The sequence below is a fragment of the Cyclopterus lumpus genome, chromosome 23, assembly GCF_009769545.1.
Source record: "Cyclopterus lumpus isolate fCycLum1 chromosome 23, fCycLum1.pri, whole genome shotgun sequence".
Lineage (NCBI taxonomy): Eukaryota > Metazoa > Chordata > Actinopteri > Perciformes > Cyclopteridae > Cyclopterus > Cyclopterus lumpus.
The window spans coordinates 2,494,599-2,513,387 of NC_046988.1; the positions used below are offsets into that span (position 1 = coordinate 2,494,599).

General features: G+C 40.4%; 1 protein-coding gene across 1 annotated transcript; it reads right to left on the bottom strand.

Moving 5' to 3' along the window:
* Positions 1-5,265: 5,265 nt before the first annotated feature.
* Positions 5,266-15,733, bottom strand: LOC117726220 (chloride anion exchanger-like). Its single transcript, XM_034526367.1, has 20 exons — positions 15,603-15,733; positions 14,724-14,863; positions 13,459-13,569; positions 13,171-13,331; positions 12,898-13,062; positions 12,655-12,807; positions 12,353-12,435; positions 11,545-11,692; positions 11,337-11,450; positions 10,754-10,831; positions 10,562-10,657; positions 10,336-10,442; positions 10,189-10,258; positions 8,606-8,698; positions 7,782-7,877; positions 6,762-6,989; positions 6,522-6,576; positions 6,214-6,359; positions 6,001-6,060; positions 5,266-5,345 (listed from the first exon to the last, which is right to left on the bottom strand). Exons 1-20 carry the CDS (start codon positions 15,731-15,733, stop codon positions 5,319-5,321), a joined length of 2,262 nt encoding a protein of 753 aa, XP_034382258.1. The 3' UTR covers positions 5,266-5,318.
* Between the last annotated feature and the right edge of the window lie 3,056 nt (positions 15,734-18,789).

Genomic DNA, 18,789 nt, shown 5'->3' on the forward strand with positions numbered 1-18,789 from the left:
AAATACAGCAGAGATTCTTGGGTGCAGGGGCGTTTGTAGGACTCCAAGAAAGGGGGGGCTAAGCGCCAAGGGGAGTGTCACCCTGGTGAATGTGTGGGCGCATAGCGCACAGCAAATCTTTCTTGGGGCCCCTGATATCCATTGTTTCTGATAGTTCATAGATTGGTTCAATCAGAGGGAGATTTTGCTCTGTAGTTTTGCTTCATTCAGTATATGATAACACAAGAGATAGAATGTCAGGGTCATAGTAATTTTTATATTTTATGCTCATTTGGACACTATCACTGAGATAAAGATGAACTAGTTCAGTGTCAAATATACCATTCAATGGAAACAAATATTATAATAATTTATATTAACGCAAAGAATAGAGAGATTCTGTAACTACCTGGACTTACAGGTAAACCTGAATGTAAGCAGGTAACACTCGTTAACTACAGACAGACACATTCTGTAACTACATGGACTTACAGGTAAACCTGAATGTAAGCAGGTAACACTGGTTAACAACTACAGACAGACACATTCTGTAACTACCTGGACTTACAGGTAAACCTGAATGTAAGCAGGTAACACTTGTTAACAACTACAGACAGACACATTCTATAACTACCTGGACTTACAGGTAAACCTGAATGTAAGCAGGTAACACTGGTTAACAACTACAGACAGACACATTCTGTAACTACCTGGACTTACAGGTAAACCTGAATGTAAGCAGGTAACACTGGTTAACAACTACAGACAGACACATTCTGTAACTACCTGGACTTACAGGTAAACCTGAATGTAAGCAGGTAACACTTGTTAACAACTACAGACAGACACATTCTATAACTACCTGGACTTACAGGTAAACCTGAATGTAAGCAGGTAACACTCGTTAACTACAGACAGACACATTCTGTAACTACCTGGACTTACAGGTAAACCTGAATGTAAGCAGGTAACATTCGTTAACTACAGACAGACACATTCTGTAACTACCTGGACTTACAGGTAAACCTGAATGTAAGCAGGTAACACTCGTTAACTACAGACAGACACATTCTGTAACTACCTGGACTTACAGGTAAACCTGAATGTAAACAGGTAACACTCGTTAACTACTACCGACAGTCACATTCTGCCCTGCTAGAAAAAACAGCATAGACCAGCAAAGCTGGTGACCAGCAACACCAGCATATGTTGTATTTTGGTGCTGGTCTAGCTGGTACGCTGGTTTATGATGGTGTATGTTGTTTTTTGCTGGTATGATGGTGTATGCTGGTATGATGGTGTATGCTGGTTTATGCTAGTATGATGGTATGCTGGTATGATGGTGTATGCTGGTATGATGGTGTATGCTGGTTTATGCTAGTATGATGGTATGCTGGTATGATGGTGTATGCTGGTTTATGATGGTATGATGGTGTATGCTGGTTTATGCTAGTATGATGGTATATGCTGGTTCATGCTGGTCACCACCATAAACCAGCATACACCATCATACCAGCATAAACCAGCATATAATGCTGGTATGCTGGTATATTTGACAATGTCAGGTTGATTGGTCAGATTTTCAAAACATTTATTAAAGAGGACAGACATATAATAAAGAACATGGTAACAATATTAACACAGAGAAACAAACAAATACTAAATATTTACATAACTATTTAGAATTAACTATTAAAACATCAACATCAAAACATAAAATATTTCAGTCAGTTATTAATTAAGCGTTTTTTTTTGTTTGTTTGTTTATGTCCATGATTTTTTCTGTTATGTAACGACCAGCCTTTGCCCATCTGGACTGCAACTCCGTCTCCCCCAGGTTTTTTTTCTGTAGCCACTCCTTGAAGCAGACTGAAAGAAAAAAAAAGTAACTTTAATGTTTCTGTCACATCAGAACAAAGAAACACTTGATATAAAATAAGCCGGTCCGTGGTATCCAAAAAAGACTATAACTACTGCTACATCAAGAATGCCATACCTTTCAATGTTTGCAGCGTCTTTGGGGTTAAAGGCTGTCGGGTGGTTTTGGTGGTGGGGCACTCCTTCCCAGTAAGGCCCCCCCAGGGTTTTAGTACCCCAGATTGCCACTGCCAATTCCTTCACAAATAAGGAGGGGTCGCGGTTGTTCCTGGTAATTCTGACCCAGGTCTCGTTCCTAATAGTGATGTCTCCTTCCAAGGTAATCTGAAAGAATCCCAAAATATAAACAATCAAAACATTAGATTATAAGAAATCCTTGAAAGATTGTTAGTATATTAACCAGTCAATACAGTTGCAGAGGTATTGTTTACTTGTATATACTATATGTTTCCTTGTTTAGGTGTTGGCAATGTATACATATAGTATATTGTAAAAGAATGGGTACACATATTGTACCTTGTCTCCAAAAGGAGTTACAGATGGTTCCTCTCCAGCTTTGCATCCAGTTTCTGAAACTACACAGAGCAAGATGTAAACACAGTCCTAAGAACTGCAGTCATTAACAACAGTAATTTAGCAAACTTCTACCATAAACTTCAGAAAACGTAATATTGTCAAAAAATAATGCAGTGTAGTTATAGATAAGAACGAAATAAGACAATACATACCCACGATGGCACCGTGAGGCATATGGTGTGTGTAGATAGAGCTGGATTAATCAAATACCAAAACATATGACCAGCTCCATTAATGAGTTATTACTGGTGAACCAGCTTCACCAGCAAGGCCACCCTGGTGGACTAGCATCATTAATGAGTTATAGCTGGTCGACCAGCTAAACCAATATCGAACCAGCATAAACCAGCATAGAAAGTATGCTGTTTTTTCTAGCAGGGTGTAACTACCTGGACTTACAGGTAAACCTGAATGTAAGCAGGTAACAGTCGTTAACAACTACAGACAGACACATTCTGTAACTACCTGGACTTACAGGTAAACCTGAATGTAAGCAGGTAACACTCGTTAACTACCAACAGACACATTCTGTAACTACCTGGACTTACAGGTAAACCTGAATGTAAGCAGGTAACATTCGTTAACTACAGACAGACACATTCTGTAACTACCTGGACTTACAGGTAAACCTGAATGTAAGCAGTAACACTCGTTAACTACAGACAGACACATTCTGTAACTACCTGGACTTACAGGTAAACCTGAATGTAAGCAGGTAACACTCATTAACTACAGACAGACACATTCTGTAACTACCTGGACTTACAGGTAAACCTGAATGTAAGCAGGTAACATTTGTTAACTACAGACATACACATTCTGTAACTACCTGGACTTACAGGTAAACCTGAATGTAAGCAGGTAACACTCGTTAACTACCAACAGACACATTCTGTAACTACCTGGACTTACAGGTAAACCTGAATGTAAGCAGGTAACATTTGTTAACTACAGACATACACATTCTGTAACTACCTGGACTTACAGGTAAACCTGAATGTAAACAGGTAACACTCGTTAACAACTACTGACAGACACATTCTGTAACTACCTGGACTTACAGGTAAACCTGAATGTAAGCAGGTAACACTCGTTAACTACAGACAGACGTATTCTGTAACTACCTGGACTTACAGGTAAACCTGAATGTAAGCAGGTAACACTCGTTAACTACCGACAGACACATTCTGTAACTACCTGGACTTACAGGTAAACCTGAATGTAAGCAGGTAACAGTTGTTAACAACTACAGACAGACACATTCTGTAACTACCTGGACTTACAGGTAAACCTGAATGTAAGCAGGTAACACTTGTTAACAACTACAGACAGACACATTCTGTAACTACCTGGACTTACAGGTAAACCTGAATGTAAGCAGGTAACACTTGTTAACAACTACAGACAGACACATTCTGTAACTACCTGGACTTACAGGTAAACCTGAATGTAAGCAGGTAACATTCGTTAACTACAGACAGACACATTCTGTAACTACCTGGACTTACAGGTAAACCTGAATGTAAACAGGTAACATTCGTTAACTACAGACAGACACATTCTGTAACTACCTGGACTTACAGGTAAACCTGAATGTAAGCAGGTAACATTCGTTAACTACAGACAGACACATTCTGTAACTACCTGGACTTACAGGTAAACCTGAATGTAAGCAGGTAACATTCGTTAACTACAGACAGACACATTCTGTAACTACCTGGATTTACTAGTTCACTCCGTGCATCATTTACTTTGAGGTAATCTCATTGGCTGTAATCCTGGATGTCGTTGCCAAGAGACATTACTTGGAAGAGTGAGAGTCAGCGCAGCAGCCTCCCCAAGGTCCTAGTGCCCGGGGGATTATATCGTCAAGTATGATGATGGGCTATTGGATTGTAATTTTAAGTGGGAGAAAACATACAAACCAGAACGCACGCACATATGTAGCATGTTAGACTCCATGTCAGAAACAATAGTTTGATTTAATGACGTAAACAAATAAGGTGTCGGGCCAAAGAGAATATTGATTGGTGGTGCCATATAACTTTTATTTTATCACGTTGATAAAACGTCAGTTACTAACGTCAGTTAAAGTGACCATTTGGCTGGAGAACCTTCGAAAGAGTTTATTATCAAACCTGCTGACAGGGTAGCTGTAGTCATTCAGAACATGTCAGACTACAAACAAGAGGCCTGCTCCCAATTAAGTGATAAACATTTTTACAGAAAACTGAAGACTAACCCCATCCTAGACTTCCAAAGAAAAAGTCTCAGATGTCACAGGCCAAGCTCCTGAACTGAATTGTATCTCTAAGAATGAACATGATAATCCATAAAAGCTTAGTTGAACCCAAAGGTCATGCTATTGTAGCCAGCAACGATTTTCTACTAGAGCCATTATCTAACTATGTTGATCATTTCCTAAAACCATATGTTCAGAATTTTGCATCATCTATTAAGGATTCTACTGATTTAATAAACAACATATCAATATTAAAAGAGGTACCAGAAACATTGAATGCCATCTTTAGAGTGATGAAATATTTATTTATATCTTTCAGCCACTGCCCATTCAGTCTTTTTCACATTGCTTTAGAGAACAGTGTGCCTGGATTTATTATCATTATCATTATCATGAAAATATAACTATACAACACCTACATTTCCTACAAATCCACTATATACAGTATAAAAAAACATCAACACCATGGAATTTCTTACACAACGGTAAATACTGTATATGTAAACTCAGATTGTCAGATGTATAAAAACAGTATATCGTTACGCACTATCATTGTATTGCAGCCTACAGCATGATCTGTAAAACATGAACTCTTTTTGTCTTTTTTTGTGGTTTGTTTGTGGTGTTTTTTTTTATTCAGAAGTTATAACCTGGTTTCTGGATCTGGAGCCTGTGGGTGAAAAAGGCACATGGAGTTATTGAACATTTGTTCCATCACAGCTTAAAGTGGCAAATGTAGGCCCTGTCTACATGCATACAGATATTTTTTTAAACAGATTGTTTTCCCTATATACAGATATTTTTTTCTTTTCCCTCAACTCATTAAAATTAAATTCTGTCCGCACGTCTTCTGTTTTACAAAAGATCTCCGTCCAAACGAGAACACAAAAATGACTCGCCTGAGTGTGTATCTGTAGAAGACAATAAGAGATGCTTGAACGATACGTCAAATACCAGATAAGAAGATTCTGAGCATGCTCAGTGAGTTTATTTTCCTTTGGCGGTGTAAAATAAAAAAATAGATAACAGTAGTAAATGTTATATTTGGTGCCATGACAAAAACGAAAATGTACTTGTGTGTGGACGGGCAAAGAAAATATGATGAAGTGGGCGAGTGTAGTTGAAAACTTGACTTATATATACAATATAGAATATTTCTGGTTTTAAAGGTGTCTAACTGGTGCATTTTGCAGTTTTTGTCTGTTGATCAAAGGGGCTTGTCCCACAAAAATGAACCAAAATAGATTAAATGAAAATAAATAAGTATATTATAAATAAATAAAAATGAATTGTCAATAGCATGAAGTATAGGATATGATACATACACTTCTGTCTCTGCTCCTTAAACTGCCTTCAGGGTGGTGAACCGTGACTGTTGTTATAATCTGGGGAGCAACATGAAGCGTTCATTATTCTGTACATATCCACAGCACAGATGGACATATATATATATATATATATATATATATATATATATATATATACATATATATATATATATATATATATATATATTCCTTGTATTACTTTTTCCTCACCTTGTCATAGTCAGATTTATTTTCTGTGGACTCTGGATGTTTCTCCAGGATGTGCAGCATGGCATCGTGCACAGTCAGGAAGAACATTGACGGCTGAACTTCATCGTCAAAGAAGCAACAGTCATGCAGTTTTTCCAGGATGTAAGCTGTAGGAAGAAGAGGTTAGTCAAAAGCACTACCGTCAGAGTTATACGCATTATTAGCAATCTTTTATTCTGGTTGTTTGGGTGTCTCCATTATGCTCATATAGTAAAAGTCTGTTGAAAAAAGGCAACTTTTTAATTTAAATACTGTAGTTTCATACTCACGATCACAAGCCACAATGTAAATCTCAACTTCGACCCGGATCAGCTCTTTCAGCATCTGTAGAAAAATAAACAAAATTAGATTAGATTAAATGCAAATAATCATATTAGATTAAACAAAAATAAAAAATAATAGATTAAATGAAAATAAATATGATAGGAAAAGATAGAAAATAAATATTATAGAAATAGGTAGAAACTAAAATAGCCTAATGTATGAAATAACTGTTTCCAACGTCTCACCGTTTTCAGTCCCTTCAGAGCGGAGATGTCCAGGAAGGAGACGGCAGCAAAGTCCAGGACCAGGCTGTGGACGTCCACTCTGGGGACACTGATGTTGGCGGGAAGCTCGGCGCTCCAGTCGATCCGGGTCGGGAGGTCCTTGAAGTCCGTGGGCAGGTCCAGCTCCTCCATGTTGCTCTTATCCTCTGACTCCTTGATGGGCCCACATGAGGTGTTCATGAAGCCTTTCTGCAATGGTATCAAATACTGTTTGTACATTTGCTGTCTTGTCTTCGGTTCACACAGAGCTGCGGCACATCCCAGCATATGATGGCTGAAAGACAAAGGAATGCAAGGAGGACGAGACACTTCGCTGCCTGGCACAGGATTAGCAGCATTGCAACCTTCTCCATTGAGTAAGGTTAATCTACTTTGTGTAATGAGTGAATCATGCAGTTTAAGCTCTACTGGTTGTAATCACTACATGTGCCAACTTTGTACATTACATTATTATTTGACCAAAACGTCATAAGATGATGTCTTGCTTATGGCTTGGACTCCTCCAAGACCTGGGTAATCCCAGCTGTAGATAGTTTGGTTTGGCCTCATCATCCACCTATTTTTGTACTAAGTTTCTGTACCCTGTAACTGTACTTTTATATATTTGACTTTTATAGACTTTTAAACTCCAACAGAGACAATCATAACCTGCACGTTGTAAACGCTGTGTGACAAGTCATAGTCATAAACCAAACACTACAAACATCACATCGTATCACATTCACACATTTACTTGCATCTGCGGTAAGTGCAGGTGAGCAAATACTATCGCTCTCCAAATCTTTTAAACTAAAGCGTTTCAGCATCAATGTTGAGCAATGTTAATCGATATAGTTTTTTTGTACATAGAAATATATTTCTCCACTGCTCATTTGAATCAATGTCAAATCAGATCAAGAAGGGACAATAATGACAGCATACAAAAGTGTGAGAGTGTTTTGCTGTTTGTTATTATGGAACACGGTCAAAGTCATTACTCACTGATGTCCATTGAAGGTCTCCCTTCTTGAGAAGTTTCCGGATCATCCTCAGTGCTTTGTTTCTCTTTCTCAACACTCTGAGCGGGTTAAAGCCAACCTGGGAACACATTGGTGTGAATGAGATGCTGTGTTGCAAACTGAATTAGCTAAGTTCAGAATAATAATAATAATTCCAACTTTATTTAAACAGCCCCTATAAAAACAGTTTTCAAAGTGCTTTGACAGACACATCAATGCAATAGAACAACAGAAAGATCAGAAAATAAACTAAATTAAATTAATTTAAAATTAAAATTAAATATTTGTTATTTTAATTAAATGTTGTGCCATCCAACAGTTATCAGATATCACTAAGACAGTCTAAAACAGCAGCTATGCTTCTTGGGCCATCAGGTCTCAAGGGAAGATATATCTGTGTGTCGTCAGCGTAGTAATATACACATTGTGACGTTGGATTATTTGACCTAGTGGGAACATGTATATAGAAAATTAAATCTGACCTAAAATTGAGGCTTGCGGTAAACCACAGGTAATGTGAGATGTAGATGATGAGGTAAGAATCACACCAACTAAGTGCTGTGTCCTTGATTTCACCCACATTCTCTCTTTAATTTTGTGTGGATTCATTTAGCCAGGGCTGGGGTGTTCTAATTGACCTTTTGTCTTTCAAGGGGGGCAACAGATTTCCAGGACAGTCTGACCGGTGTAATTAAAAAGGGAGACCAATTCCTCTAAGTTAAAATAAAGATTGAAGGCAGTTTAAAAGCCCAGAAAACTTGCTTAAAACCACATTCAATAAAGTTCACTTGTCACTTTTGTACTCACAGCTTCCACCAGCTTGCTCCTGAAGAACTCAATGTTGGCAAAGAAGATTGGTGATGGTATCCTGAAGATCTTCACTCCTTCTGGCTCATATATCTGAAGAGAGTAATGACCTTTAGACCCAAATTATAACCCAAACCACGGTAAAGTCTCTTGACTGTAAAATGCACAGGCATGGTTCTTATCAACTCTCTGGTTCCCAGAAAAACATTTAGAACATCCCATCCCTCCTCTTGCTCACTCAAAATGAATACAAGTAAAATAAAATAAAAATCACAAAATAAAATAATTAAATAAATCATCAATCTAGTCCTTTGACCAGTGTTTAGGATTTGGTGGCATCTAGAGTTGACTAGAATCGATTTACTCAATCAAAAATGTGTTTCATATAAGCCTTGTATCAAGCTAGCAGACACACACATTACCACATTGGCTAGGTTTAGGCAACAAAAGTTCTTAGTTAAGGTTAGAAAAATCACATGTTTTGTATTCAAATGATAACACAACAACCGTAATGTAACAACCATAATGTAACAATTTAATGTAACAACCATAATGTAACAACCATATTGTAACAACATAATGTATCAACAATAATGTAACAACCATAAGGTAACAACCATATTGTAACAACGTAATCTATCAACAATAATATAACAACCTCAACTAAACAGCCGTAACGTAGCAGCATAACTAGTGTAAGTAAATAACGACTGCCCTTAGCACACTTTCTTACGTTACGTAATAATGTTTCACACGGGACATGAACCAACCCTCAATATTACACCACGTAACTTTCAACAAGGTTGCATTATTTACTACATTACTTGCTCTGACCAAATAGGCTCACATTCAACATATCCGTGGTTTGCTGAAACGTACATAGTAAAAAAATGTTGACGACTGGGCAGATATCGGAGAGCTTTCGGGCATCACCGAATTACTGAAGCTGCCACTTCAATGTAAAAACTGTCTCTAGAGCCAGTGTTTAGGTTTGTCCGCTCTGGGCTGCTGTAGAAACATGGTGGTGCAACATGGCGGACTCTGCGAAGTGAGTGGAGTGGCCTCCTATGTAGATATGAAGGCCTCATTCTGTGCTCACGAAAGCACAACAATTCTTAGTTTCAGGTGATTCTACACTAATGAAAGCATATTAATGAATATAACATTCCATCTATGTGCCAAAACAAATCCTCTAAATCCTACGCACTGCTCCCTTAAAAGAGAGCGAGATGAGAATACCACTGCCATATTTGTGTATCAGCTGGCTAGCTTAGCTTTGCACAAAGACTGAAAACAATGGGAAGCTTATCTGACTGTACAAAATAAAAACAGCCTCCTAGCTCCTCTAAAGCTCACCAATACACATAATATATATTGTATATATTGTACCCTTGGACAGAGTTAAGCTAGCTGTTTCTTTTCATGCTAAGCTTATCTAACTAACTGTTGCCGTATATGTTACGAATCTGTATGGAAATGGTATCTCATCAAACTCTTCCAGAAAAAACGAATAAGTGTGCTAAAATGTCAATCTATTCCTTAAACATTAGAAAACACACACACACACACATACACACACTTACATCAACAAAATCCTTTCTGTCTTTGTAGATATCAGTTCCTTTGATGTTGGCCAGCAGACTGCAGCGCGGGCTGGAAAAAAAAACACAAAGAAAAGATGTAAACTGCTCAGGAAACAGTTAAGAAATTAGATTTGTCAAGATACTTACAACTGAGTCCTGAGGACAACACTGATCAGCTCCACACCGAGGCCTGCAGCCAATCCGAGATCCAGACCCAGCAAGATGGCTGCAATACAGGTACCTAACCACACCACCTGGATGTAGATGATGGTAAGAAAGGGGGCAATAATAAAAAGACAATAATAAACATTCAAATGCAAAGATGTTTGGCTTTTTTAAAAACTATCTGGTGAGTGAGTGTGTGAGAACGTACACAGTCTGGTTTGTCCCTCCTCCACAAGTACGGGACCTCTCTGAACTGCATCAGCATGCCCTTCAGGTTGACGATAACCACAGCACCCAGCACAGACTGATAAAATAAGGGGTCAAAGGTCAGATTTCTGCCAGTCCAAACTGCAAAAACTTAACTAGTATGTTAACAGAGCGAGGAAGATCTGAGGTTGACCTTCGGGAGCGGCTCCAGTAGGAATCCAATGGCCAGCGTGACGATCATCACTATGATAGCTGACAGTAAACCAGCCACCTGAGGAAGGACAGAGCAGGTATGTGAAACTACAGATACTTGGTTCCCTGTGCTGCAACATGCTGGTCACAGTTGGTTATACCGCCAAATAAACGTATATCTTTTATTCCACTAACCTGTTATAAACCACATGAGATTATTGGTATAGGGCTATCTTCTCCTCGCCCAAACACAAGAGGTCATTGTTGATTAGCACTTTTATTGGTCTCTCGCTGTGACTTGACTGAATTGTCTGTACTCTGGTCCCAAGAACAATTTTTTAAGATTTGGCACAAAAATAAAATATTTACATAGCCTATAGTCCATTTGCTGATACCAAGTAATATTGGACGATTTTTTGGGGTTTGTGTTCGGGGTTTATATTAACATCATTTGATATCAGACCTACAGATATCGCCAGCCAAAGGATACACATTGAGATTAAAGTCAGGGGTCAACAGTGAGGTTGGAGTCAGGATAAATTAAGGCTTAGATTAAGGTAAATAAGCATTTGGAGGTAGTTTACCTGAGTCTTGCCACCTGTGCTCTCCTGCACAGCGGTCCTGGAGAGCGCTGTACTCGCAGCAAAAGACTTGAAGGAAGCTCCAAAGATGTTGCTGGCTCCAAAAGCTATCAGCTCCTACAGAAAACACATCTTGTCATTTGAATCCCGATTAAACATTTAGACTTTGCACTCTTACTTTTGCGTTGCATACATTCGCACTATCGCATACCTGGTTTCCGTCTATGGTGTAATCGTGTTTTACAGAATAGACTTTTGCCACGGAGAAGGCAACAGCGAAACCCACGATCGCTATGGGAAACGCTTCCACCGCCGTCTCCTGGAAGATGTGCAGGTTTGGTGCTATCGGAGGCTCGTACCTGAGAACAGATGTGAGGCTGTTGTGCTGAAATGTTTCTGTAGTATGGTTTCAATCCCCCCTCAGATAACTCACAAACATGTCACACCAATACTCATGGGGTAGCCATACACATACATGTGCATTGCGGTTTTCTTCACGCCCTCATTATCTTGACACTGTGAGTGTAAAGGTCCATGAATTAGTCGGCTCTGACAGATAGTGAGAGACCCAGAAACAAATGTGTATCTGAATGTTTACCTGAAGCAGTTGCATTGAGCCCTACCGGCTGTTTGAGAGAGAATTATTTTACATAGTCTCTCATGTAAAAGTAATCTGAGAAGCTTAAAAACACAATTGCAGTACCATACAATAGAGGTGTATAAAGAATCATTTTTGATGTCGAAGAATTACATTTTCTTCTATGTCGACGGTGTCATTCACATGGCTGCAGCTGCGGCACCAAAAATATCAAAAGTAAAATAAAATAAAATATGATATTGATATTATTTGGCATGATAGATAACATCAAAATCAGCGATGGCAAGTTAAGCATCTCGGTCTGGATCTAGTCCTGTTATCTAGTGGGGGCTTATGCGGCCTTCATGTTTAATTATCCCTGATGGCTTATTGCTGAGCACGCAACAGACGAAATCCCTTGCTTTTAGCTGAAATGTCTCACCCTTTTGGAATATGGCCGACAACTTCAATGCCGTATCTTGTCTTGAAGTCAAACGCGTATGAAACTCCACACGCAATGACAGTCTGGAGGAGAGAAGACGTGAGTCGTTAGGGCCTGACCTATTGGATTCGTGAAAGATCTCTATTCACTCCCCGTGTTTGTTTCCTAGAAACTGACATGAACGCTGTCATAAATGATCTCATAAATACGATTAATGATTTCTACAGACGGCACTCTTCAGGCTGTTGAGAAATATATATATATATATATAAAAGGATCACGTCGCCCGGGGTGGAGCTCACCATGATGACCTCTATGGGGATGGGTACAGGCAGCTTGGATTTGAATCGGTCGTTCAGCTCCTTCACGACGAACACCACCACCATGATCACCAGGGAGATCACCACGTCACACACGTTGGTGGAGGTGATGTCATTGAAGATGATCTCCAGGGTCTGAAAGAAACCACACACAAATTACAACTAAAAAGTCTAACAAATGAATGCTGAATGCGAGGAACAGCAAGGAGGCGGCTCCGTACTCACATATATGAGCGAGAGTGGACCGCTGATGCCTGGAACAGTCAACCCTAACACAAACTTGAGCTGGGACACCAGGATGTGGATGGCGGCTGCTGTGGTGAAGCCTGACACCAGAGTGTCGGACAGGTACATGACAACGAAGCCCACCTGCAGAACACCCATCGCCAGCTGGAGAAGACAGAGGTGGTATGTACAAAAAATAAATATTACAACTTTAGGGTTCAGAGGACGTTGCAACGGATCTGGGAGGAGACCCAGATGAAATGTGTGTTTCACCTGCATGATGCCGGCGAGGAAGCTCACAGAAGAAGCCACCAGCACTCTCTGCTCCTCTCTGGTGAGGCCATCGAAGCCTGTGATGTTGAGGGGCGGACCCTCGTCTGGGACCAACCTGGTGACCACCGAGCCGATCATCAGACACAAGACTGGGAACGGACCTACGGGGAGAGAGAGAGAGAGAGAGAGAGAGAGAGAGGGAGAGAGAGACAGGATAGCAGATAAGTAGAGTTGTATCCTTTAGAGAGCAGCTATGGCCGGTGATACACACACACAAAGAGGCCTTACCCACTGAGATGTGTCGGGAGGTGCCCAGGAAAAAGTAAACGACGACAGGGAAGAAGGCGGAGAAGAGCCCGTACCAGGGAGGCAGAGAGGCCAGCAGACAGTAGGCCAGACCTGAAACACAAAGACATGCACATAGAACGTACTTTCATACCTGACTTCTATATTGGTTGCTATTAGCTACGGTTACCATATCACCCGTGCTCATAGTTAAAATACCTTCAAAACGAGAGTGAAATTTAAATGTAAAAGGGTTGATTTCCTTCAAATATATCGCCCCAGTAAAAATGTTGCTTTTGTTTCTGTGTAGTGGAGAATATATAATTAAAACATTTTGGTTGGAAGATAAACCAGACCTGCTGCTAATGATAACCAAAAGATATCAGATATTGTATATTATCATATTAGACACAAGGGTAAATGATCAAATAGTTCCAATAAGGAGGGAAATCTAAATCCTGAACTTATATACAATAACGAATTTGGACCGTTTATTCTTTAAATTACCTCTCATTTTTACAAGGTGACAATTACAGCTGCTGATTCTGTAAAAAATAAAAAAAAGTAGTCCCGTTCTATTAAAACATAAATAATGCGGGAACCCTTCAGGTGAATCAGTAACAAGGTACTCCAGCTCTCCCCTCCCTTGGAATGTTCACACACAGTTTGTTTTCTCCCTTTCTACCGATACCGACGCTGTGCAATTGAAGATGCATTTGTCTCCTCTCTTTGGTGAGGTCATGCAGTGGGAATGAAGCCCTCTGATGAAAAGAAACGAAACTTTGATCTTTTGCTTCTCTATGAGCGTTAGTGCCGTATCATTTCTCTGCTTTCCTTCCAATTAACAGTCCTCGTTACTGTTAATTGTTGCTCTGTGGACGCCTGCGGACGCAAGATGTTGTGTCAAAATGTGATTACGGGTATCATATATAAATATTGGAAATGGGGGTGCGTGAAGGCACTCCAGGGTGTACGTGAGATTTAAAAAATATATATTTAAAATTAGCATCTATTCAAAAATTGTAAGTTCATAAACTGCATTTTATATATTATATATTAAATAAGACACTGATGGCACAGCGCTGTGTATTACATCTTTTTTCAACCAAAAATACTTTGCGCTAGTTACTGACAGAAGGTTAAGAACCACTGATCGATTGCGACTTTCTACCTGTTGTTTTACATGTCAGTGATGTGAGAATAGAGAACTGCATTTGAGCTGCAGACATGTTTGAAGGAGTTAAATCTCCACTTTGCAGCCTGCTCACCTTGCAGGACTGCCACCAGTCCGGTGCTGACGCCGGACACGATGTCGCTGAGCAGCCACTCTTTGATCCGGTAGATCTTAAACCAGCCGATGACCGGCAGGAGAGAGAGAGCCGCGCTCTTGGCTCGTTTGGCGTCGCATCTGTGCAACGGCAGAAAGATTATAGAGTATGTGTTCTTTAAATCTCTCAGAGTCGGTCTATCGGTCAGTGAAGAAGGGAGTCATACTGAAAGTATCGTGGTGTCACGATCATTTGCACTGACAAGAAATTCCAACAAAAGGCTCTGGCAGGAAAGCAAGAGGAAGAATTGTGTCAGGTGAGACACTTTTTTCTGCTACTATGACAAACTAAAGAAATAAATTGTTAGCATACATCCCTTGCATACATCCCTAACTTCTCTCAAGAATCTCACGAGCGATTTATACTTCCCCCAAACAATTTCTAGAAAGGTCCTTGTCCTTGTCTGGGTCCTTGTCTATAGAGGAGTTTTACTTAGAATGAGGACCAACACATGTGAGCACAGGTGATGTGGATCTGTCTTATGTGTTATATATACACACCAACGCATTGCTCTGTGCTGTTAAATCTTCTGTTAGGTAAGTGGAGAAAAGGTTTGATTTCACGTTCCAAAATCTCACATCTTCCATCGTAGTTTGACCTCAATTTAAACCATTGAAATTGAGCCAAAAGTTAAAGTAAATGTTGCTTTTAATATTGTGTGAAAAGTAGCAGAAGAAGTACCACTCAAGAACCAAGGACAGACTGATTTAACCCTTTACCATCTCCCACTCTCCCCTTTCTTTCCCATCATCTTAACCTCCATAAAGGCAAGACAAGACCTCAGCGATTACAAATCAGAAAGCATTGCACGCCCCTTACGTGAAGTACTGCTTGACGTGGTCCAGCATGGTCTTGCGGGGCCTATAGACCACCTCGTGGTCCTCGGCGAAGGACTCCTCCGAGTACAGCGGCCTGGCCACCACGTACTGCTGAGCTCCCCGTCGCATCATCTCGCCTCTACTGCCGCCGGAGCGCCGCTGCTTCCCCTCTATCTGGTCCTGAAATCCAATAATCACATTAAGGTTAGGAAGAGCGTGCTGTGTTGCCTTTGAACATCACTTACCAAACAACGTTAACGAAAAACAACAAAGGTCCAGGCGCCCTGACTGGAGGCAGGGCACATGAGCCAGGTCGGGACCTGTGCCGTCCTGTGGGAGGGGTGTCAGGCTCCGTTTGCGCTCTGGAAACAAGAGCACCGGATCCGCTGAGATCAAATTGGAGCCCGAAATACAGCAGCACCTCTGGAATTCCGGCTCCTTGTAAAGATCCTTTGATTTCGAGACATTTCCCCTTTTCCCACTAACAGTACAGCAGCATGTCCCATGTACCTGATGGTGTACTAATCTGTCTCCAGTCCAGACTTTCCAGTCCTCTGTCCTTCCTCCTGCTGATCCTGGAGATCAACTGAGACCTAGGATGGTTTTGCCATCAATAAATGCCACCTCTGCAGCTTATCACGACTGTAATTATTAACAGCAATTATGATGAAGTCCCCGTTTCGTGCAGCGGCTGGACGCCTGGCTTATCCTTGACCATTGTTCTTACTGATATCTGTAACCTGCAACTCTCAGTGAAGACTTCCCACCCCCGAAGAGGATTTTGAAGATATTGTTGTGATGGGCAGGATAGGGAGGATGTGTACGGGGACAGGATCAGGATCAGAACAGGACAGGGCAGGTCATTGTTATCAAGTGGAAATCAAGTAGCTTTTCAGGACGGGAAACGCTGCTAAAGGTCGTCGGCGGTGCTCCGTAGTGCACCTCAAGGGTAAAAATAGTCTGCAGCAACCAAGGAATCTTGGAGTTGTATTCCAAGATTCATGTTGCCCAGCGTGTGATAAGACACACTGACACCCAGGCAATCAGGTGCATCACAGGTCAATCCGTAAGACCCACCTTTTAGGGTTTTTGCTTTTTGCTTCTTTTTTGGGGGGAAAACATGACATAATAAAAGAGAAAGTCTTCCTTTAAGTTGAAGGCACAAAGTACAGTAGCTCTCTGTGTGTGTGGCGTTGTTGATCACTGGTTTCAGTGCAATCTTATCGAAGTGTCTATCCAGAATTAAGTGCATGTAATACCTGCCCCTGTTGTTTGTCCAGGATCAAGCACGGTTCAGGCCGGGTTCATGAGAAATGGTCGAACCCAGACACATGAGTACATCTCTTTGTTAAAATACAATCTCCAGTTTTGGGGATTGGACATTAGATATCGGACATATTCCCTTTTTTCCAATCTGACAAGTGTTTTTTAACGTGTATATTTGTGTCTGTGTGTGATTTTCCGACTGCGGACGGGTGCTTTGTTTTCTGACTACTTACCCGCAGCACATACAATCGACTATAATAAACCGGTGTGATCTGATTGCAGGCTTTGATCTGATTGCAGGCTTTGATCAGGTGGTTTCAGCCATGCGCTTGTTTTATCGCACCGCTCTCGGTGATGGATGACAGCGCAATGAGTGATATCTGATGGAACACTAAACAATGATCAGCTGTTGATTACGCCAAGGTCAGACACTTTCCACTTGGCATGAACTTAATATTTTCCATTGATTGAATAAGAGACCAAAGGAATGTGGTTTAAATTCTAACAGCACACATTCATATCTTTCAAATGCAGTAAAAGCGGTGCACTTCAAAGAGAAGTTCGTCCCTGTTCTCAGAATCGTCATCACACTGGAGTTTGCAGGCCTGATGTAACAATTCAATTTGAGCATTTGTGATCTTCAAATTTGCGCCATATTCCTTTTTTGAAATAAGACAGCAGAGAATGAACTCTCACTACAAATGACAGCCAAAAACAATCCAGAGGACAAGAACAACTGGCAACTTTGGCACACCAGTGTCCTGGACTGTCCTGCTGGCACGAGCAGTATGTGGTGAGACAGATTAAGGGGTTGTGAAGTCAGGAAAGTAACCTTGATCATTGCAACACTGTAATGTACACTATCTGTGTATTGCTGCTGTTTGAGAGTGAAACCGAGGCACAACAACCGCAAAGCTTAAAGGGGCACTAGTTTTTAATGTGGAGTTTAGTTTCTACACAATCTGTGAGAACAGTTGTATAGTATCGTCTGTAGCTCTGGAGGAGGAAGTCTGAGAAAATAAGCCTGATGATGTCATCAGTGTCTCTGCTTGGGCTTTTACTGTTGCATTGTGGGAAATGTAGGATCCAAAGGTTTTTGGAGCCTGAAAAATACTAGGGACTAAAAGTCAAGAAGTGTGAAAAGTGAAAAGTCTTATTAACAGTATGAAATTATGAAACTAAATTACTGAGCTGCCTCTTTAAAATATTGTTATATAAAAGGGTCATTACCATTGGATCATTTGGATGCTTCTGAGAACCAAAGTCTACATTTCATATAGCACCATACACAAAGGTCACATAGGAATACAATCAAGGATGAGTATTAACAACACATATTACTGCATTGTACAGTGATATCTCTTCTGACAGGAGGGTGGGAAGTTCATTCACACGTACAGAAAAGATGGAAAAGTTGAGAAATATACAGTTAAGATCCCCAACAGAGAAGTTTAGGGGAACCACAAAGAAACGTTCCTTTAAATATTTACCCAATAAAATGTTTGTGTACACTAAACACTTTCAGCAACTGAGGCTCAACACAAACATTTTTTTTATGGCATAGACTTTAAACCCATGACAGGCAATAAAGAGCGGCAACCACCAATGGGGATTGTGTACAAAGATTGCAGATGCAATCAAAGATTAATGGCAACGGACTGATAACAGCAGATTTTGACTCTACACTTCCAGTTCTGGAGGATTATACTGCAATTAAATTAAGTCATTTCAACTCATGATCAGGCCTCCAAGTACCCTTTAAGTTGTCACGCTAATATCGCCCCTCCTCTACTCTTTATATCTTTGCCGACGCACTAGTAGCAAAAGTGTTCACACCAAAATGAGCATTCACTAGGGAACAACATACTGCTAAAGGAGTACATTTAGTGTGTTTTCTTGGTGTTGGTGTGTGTGTATGTGGG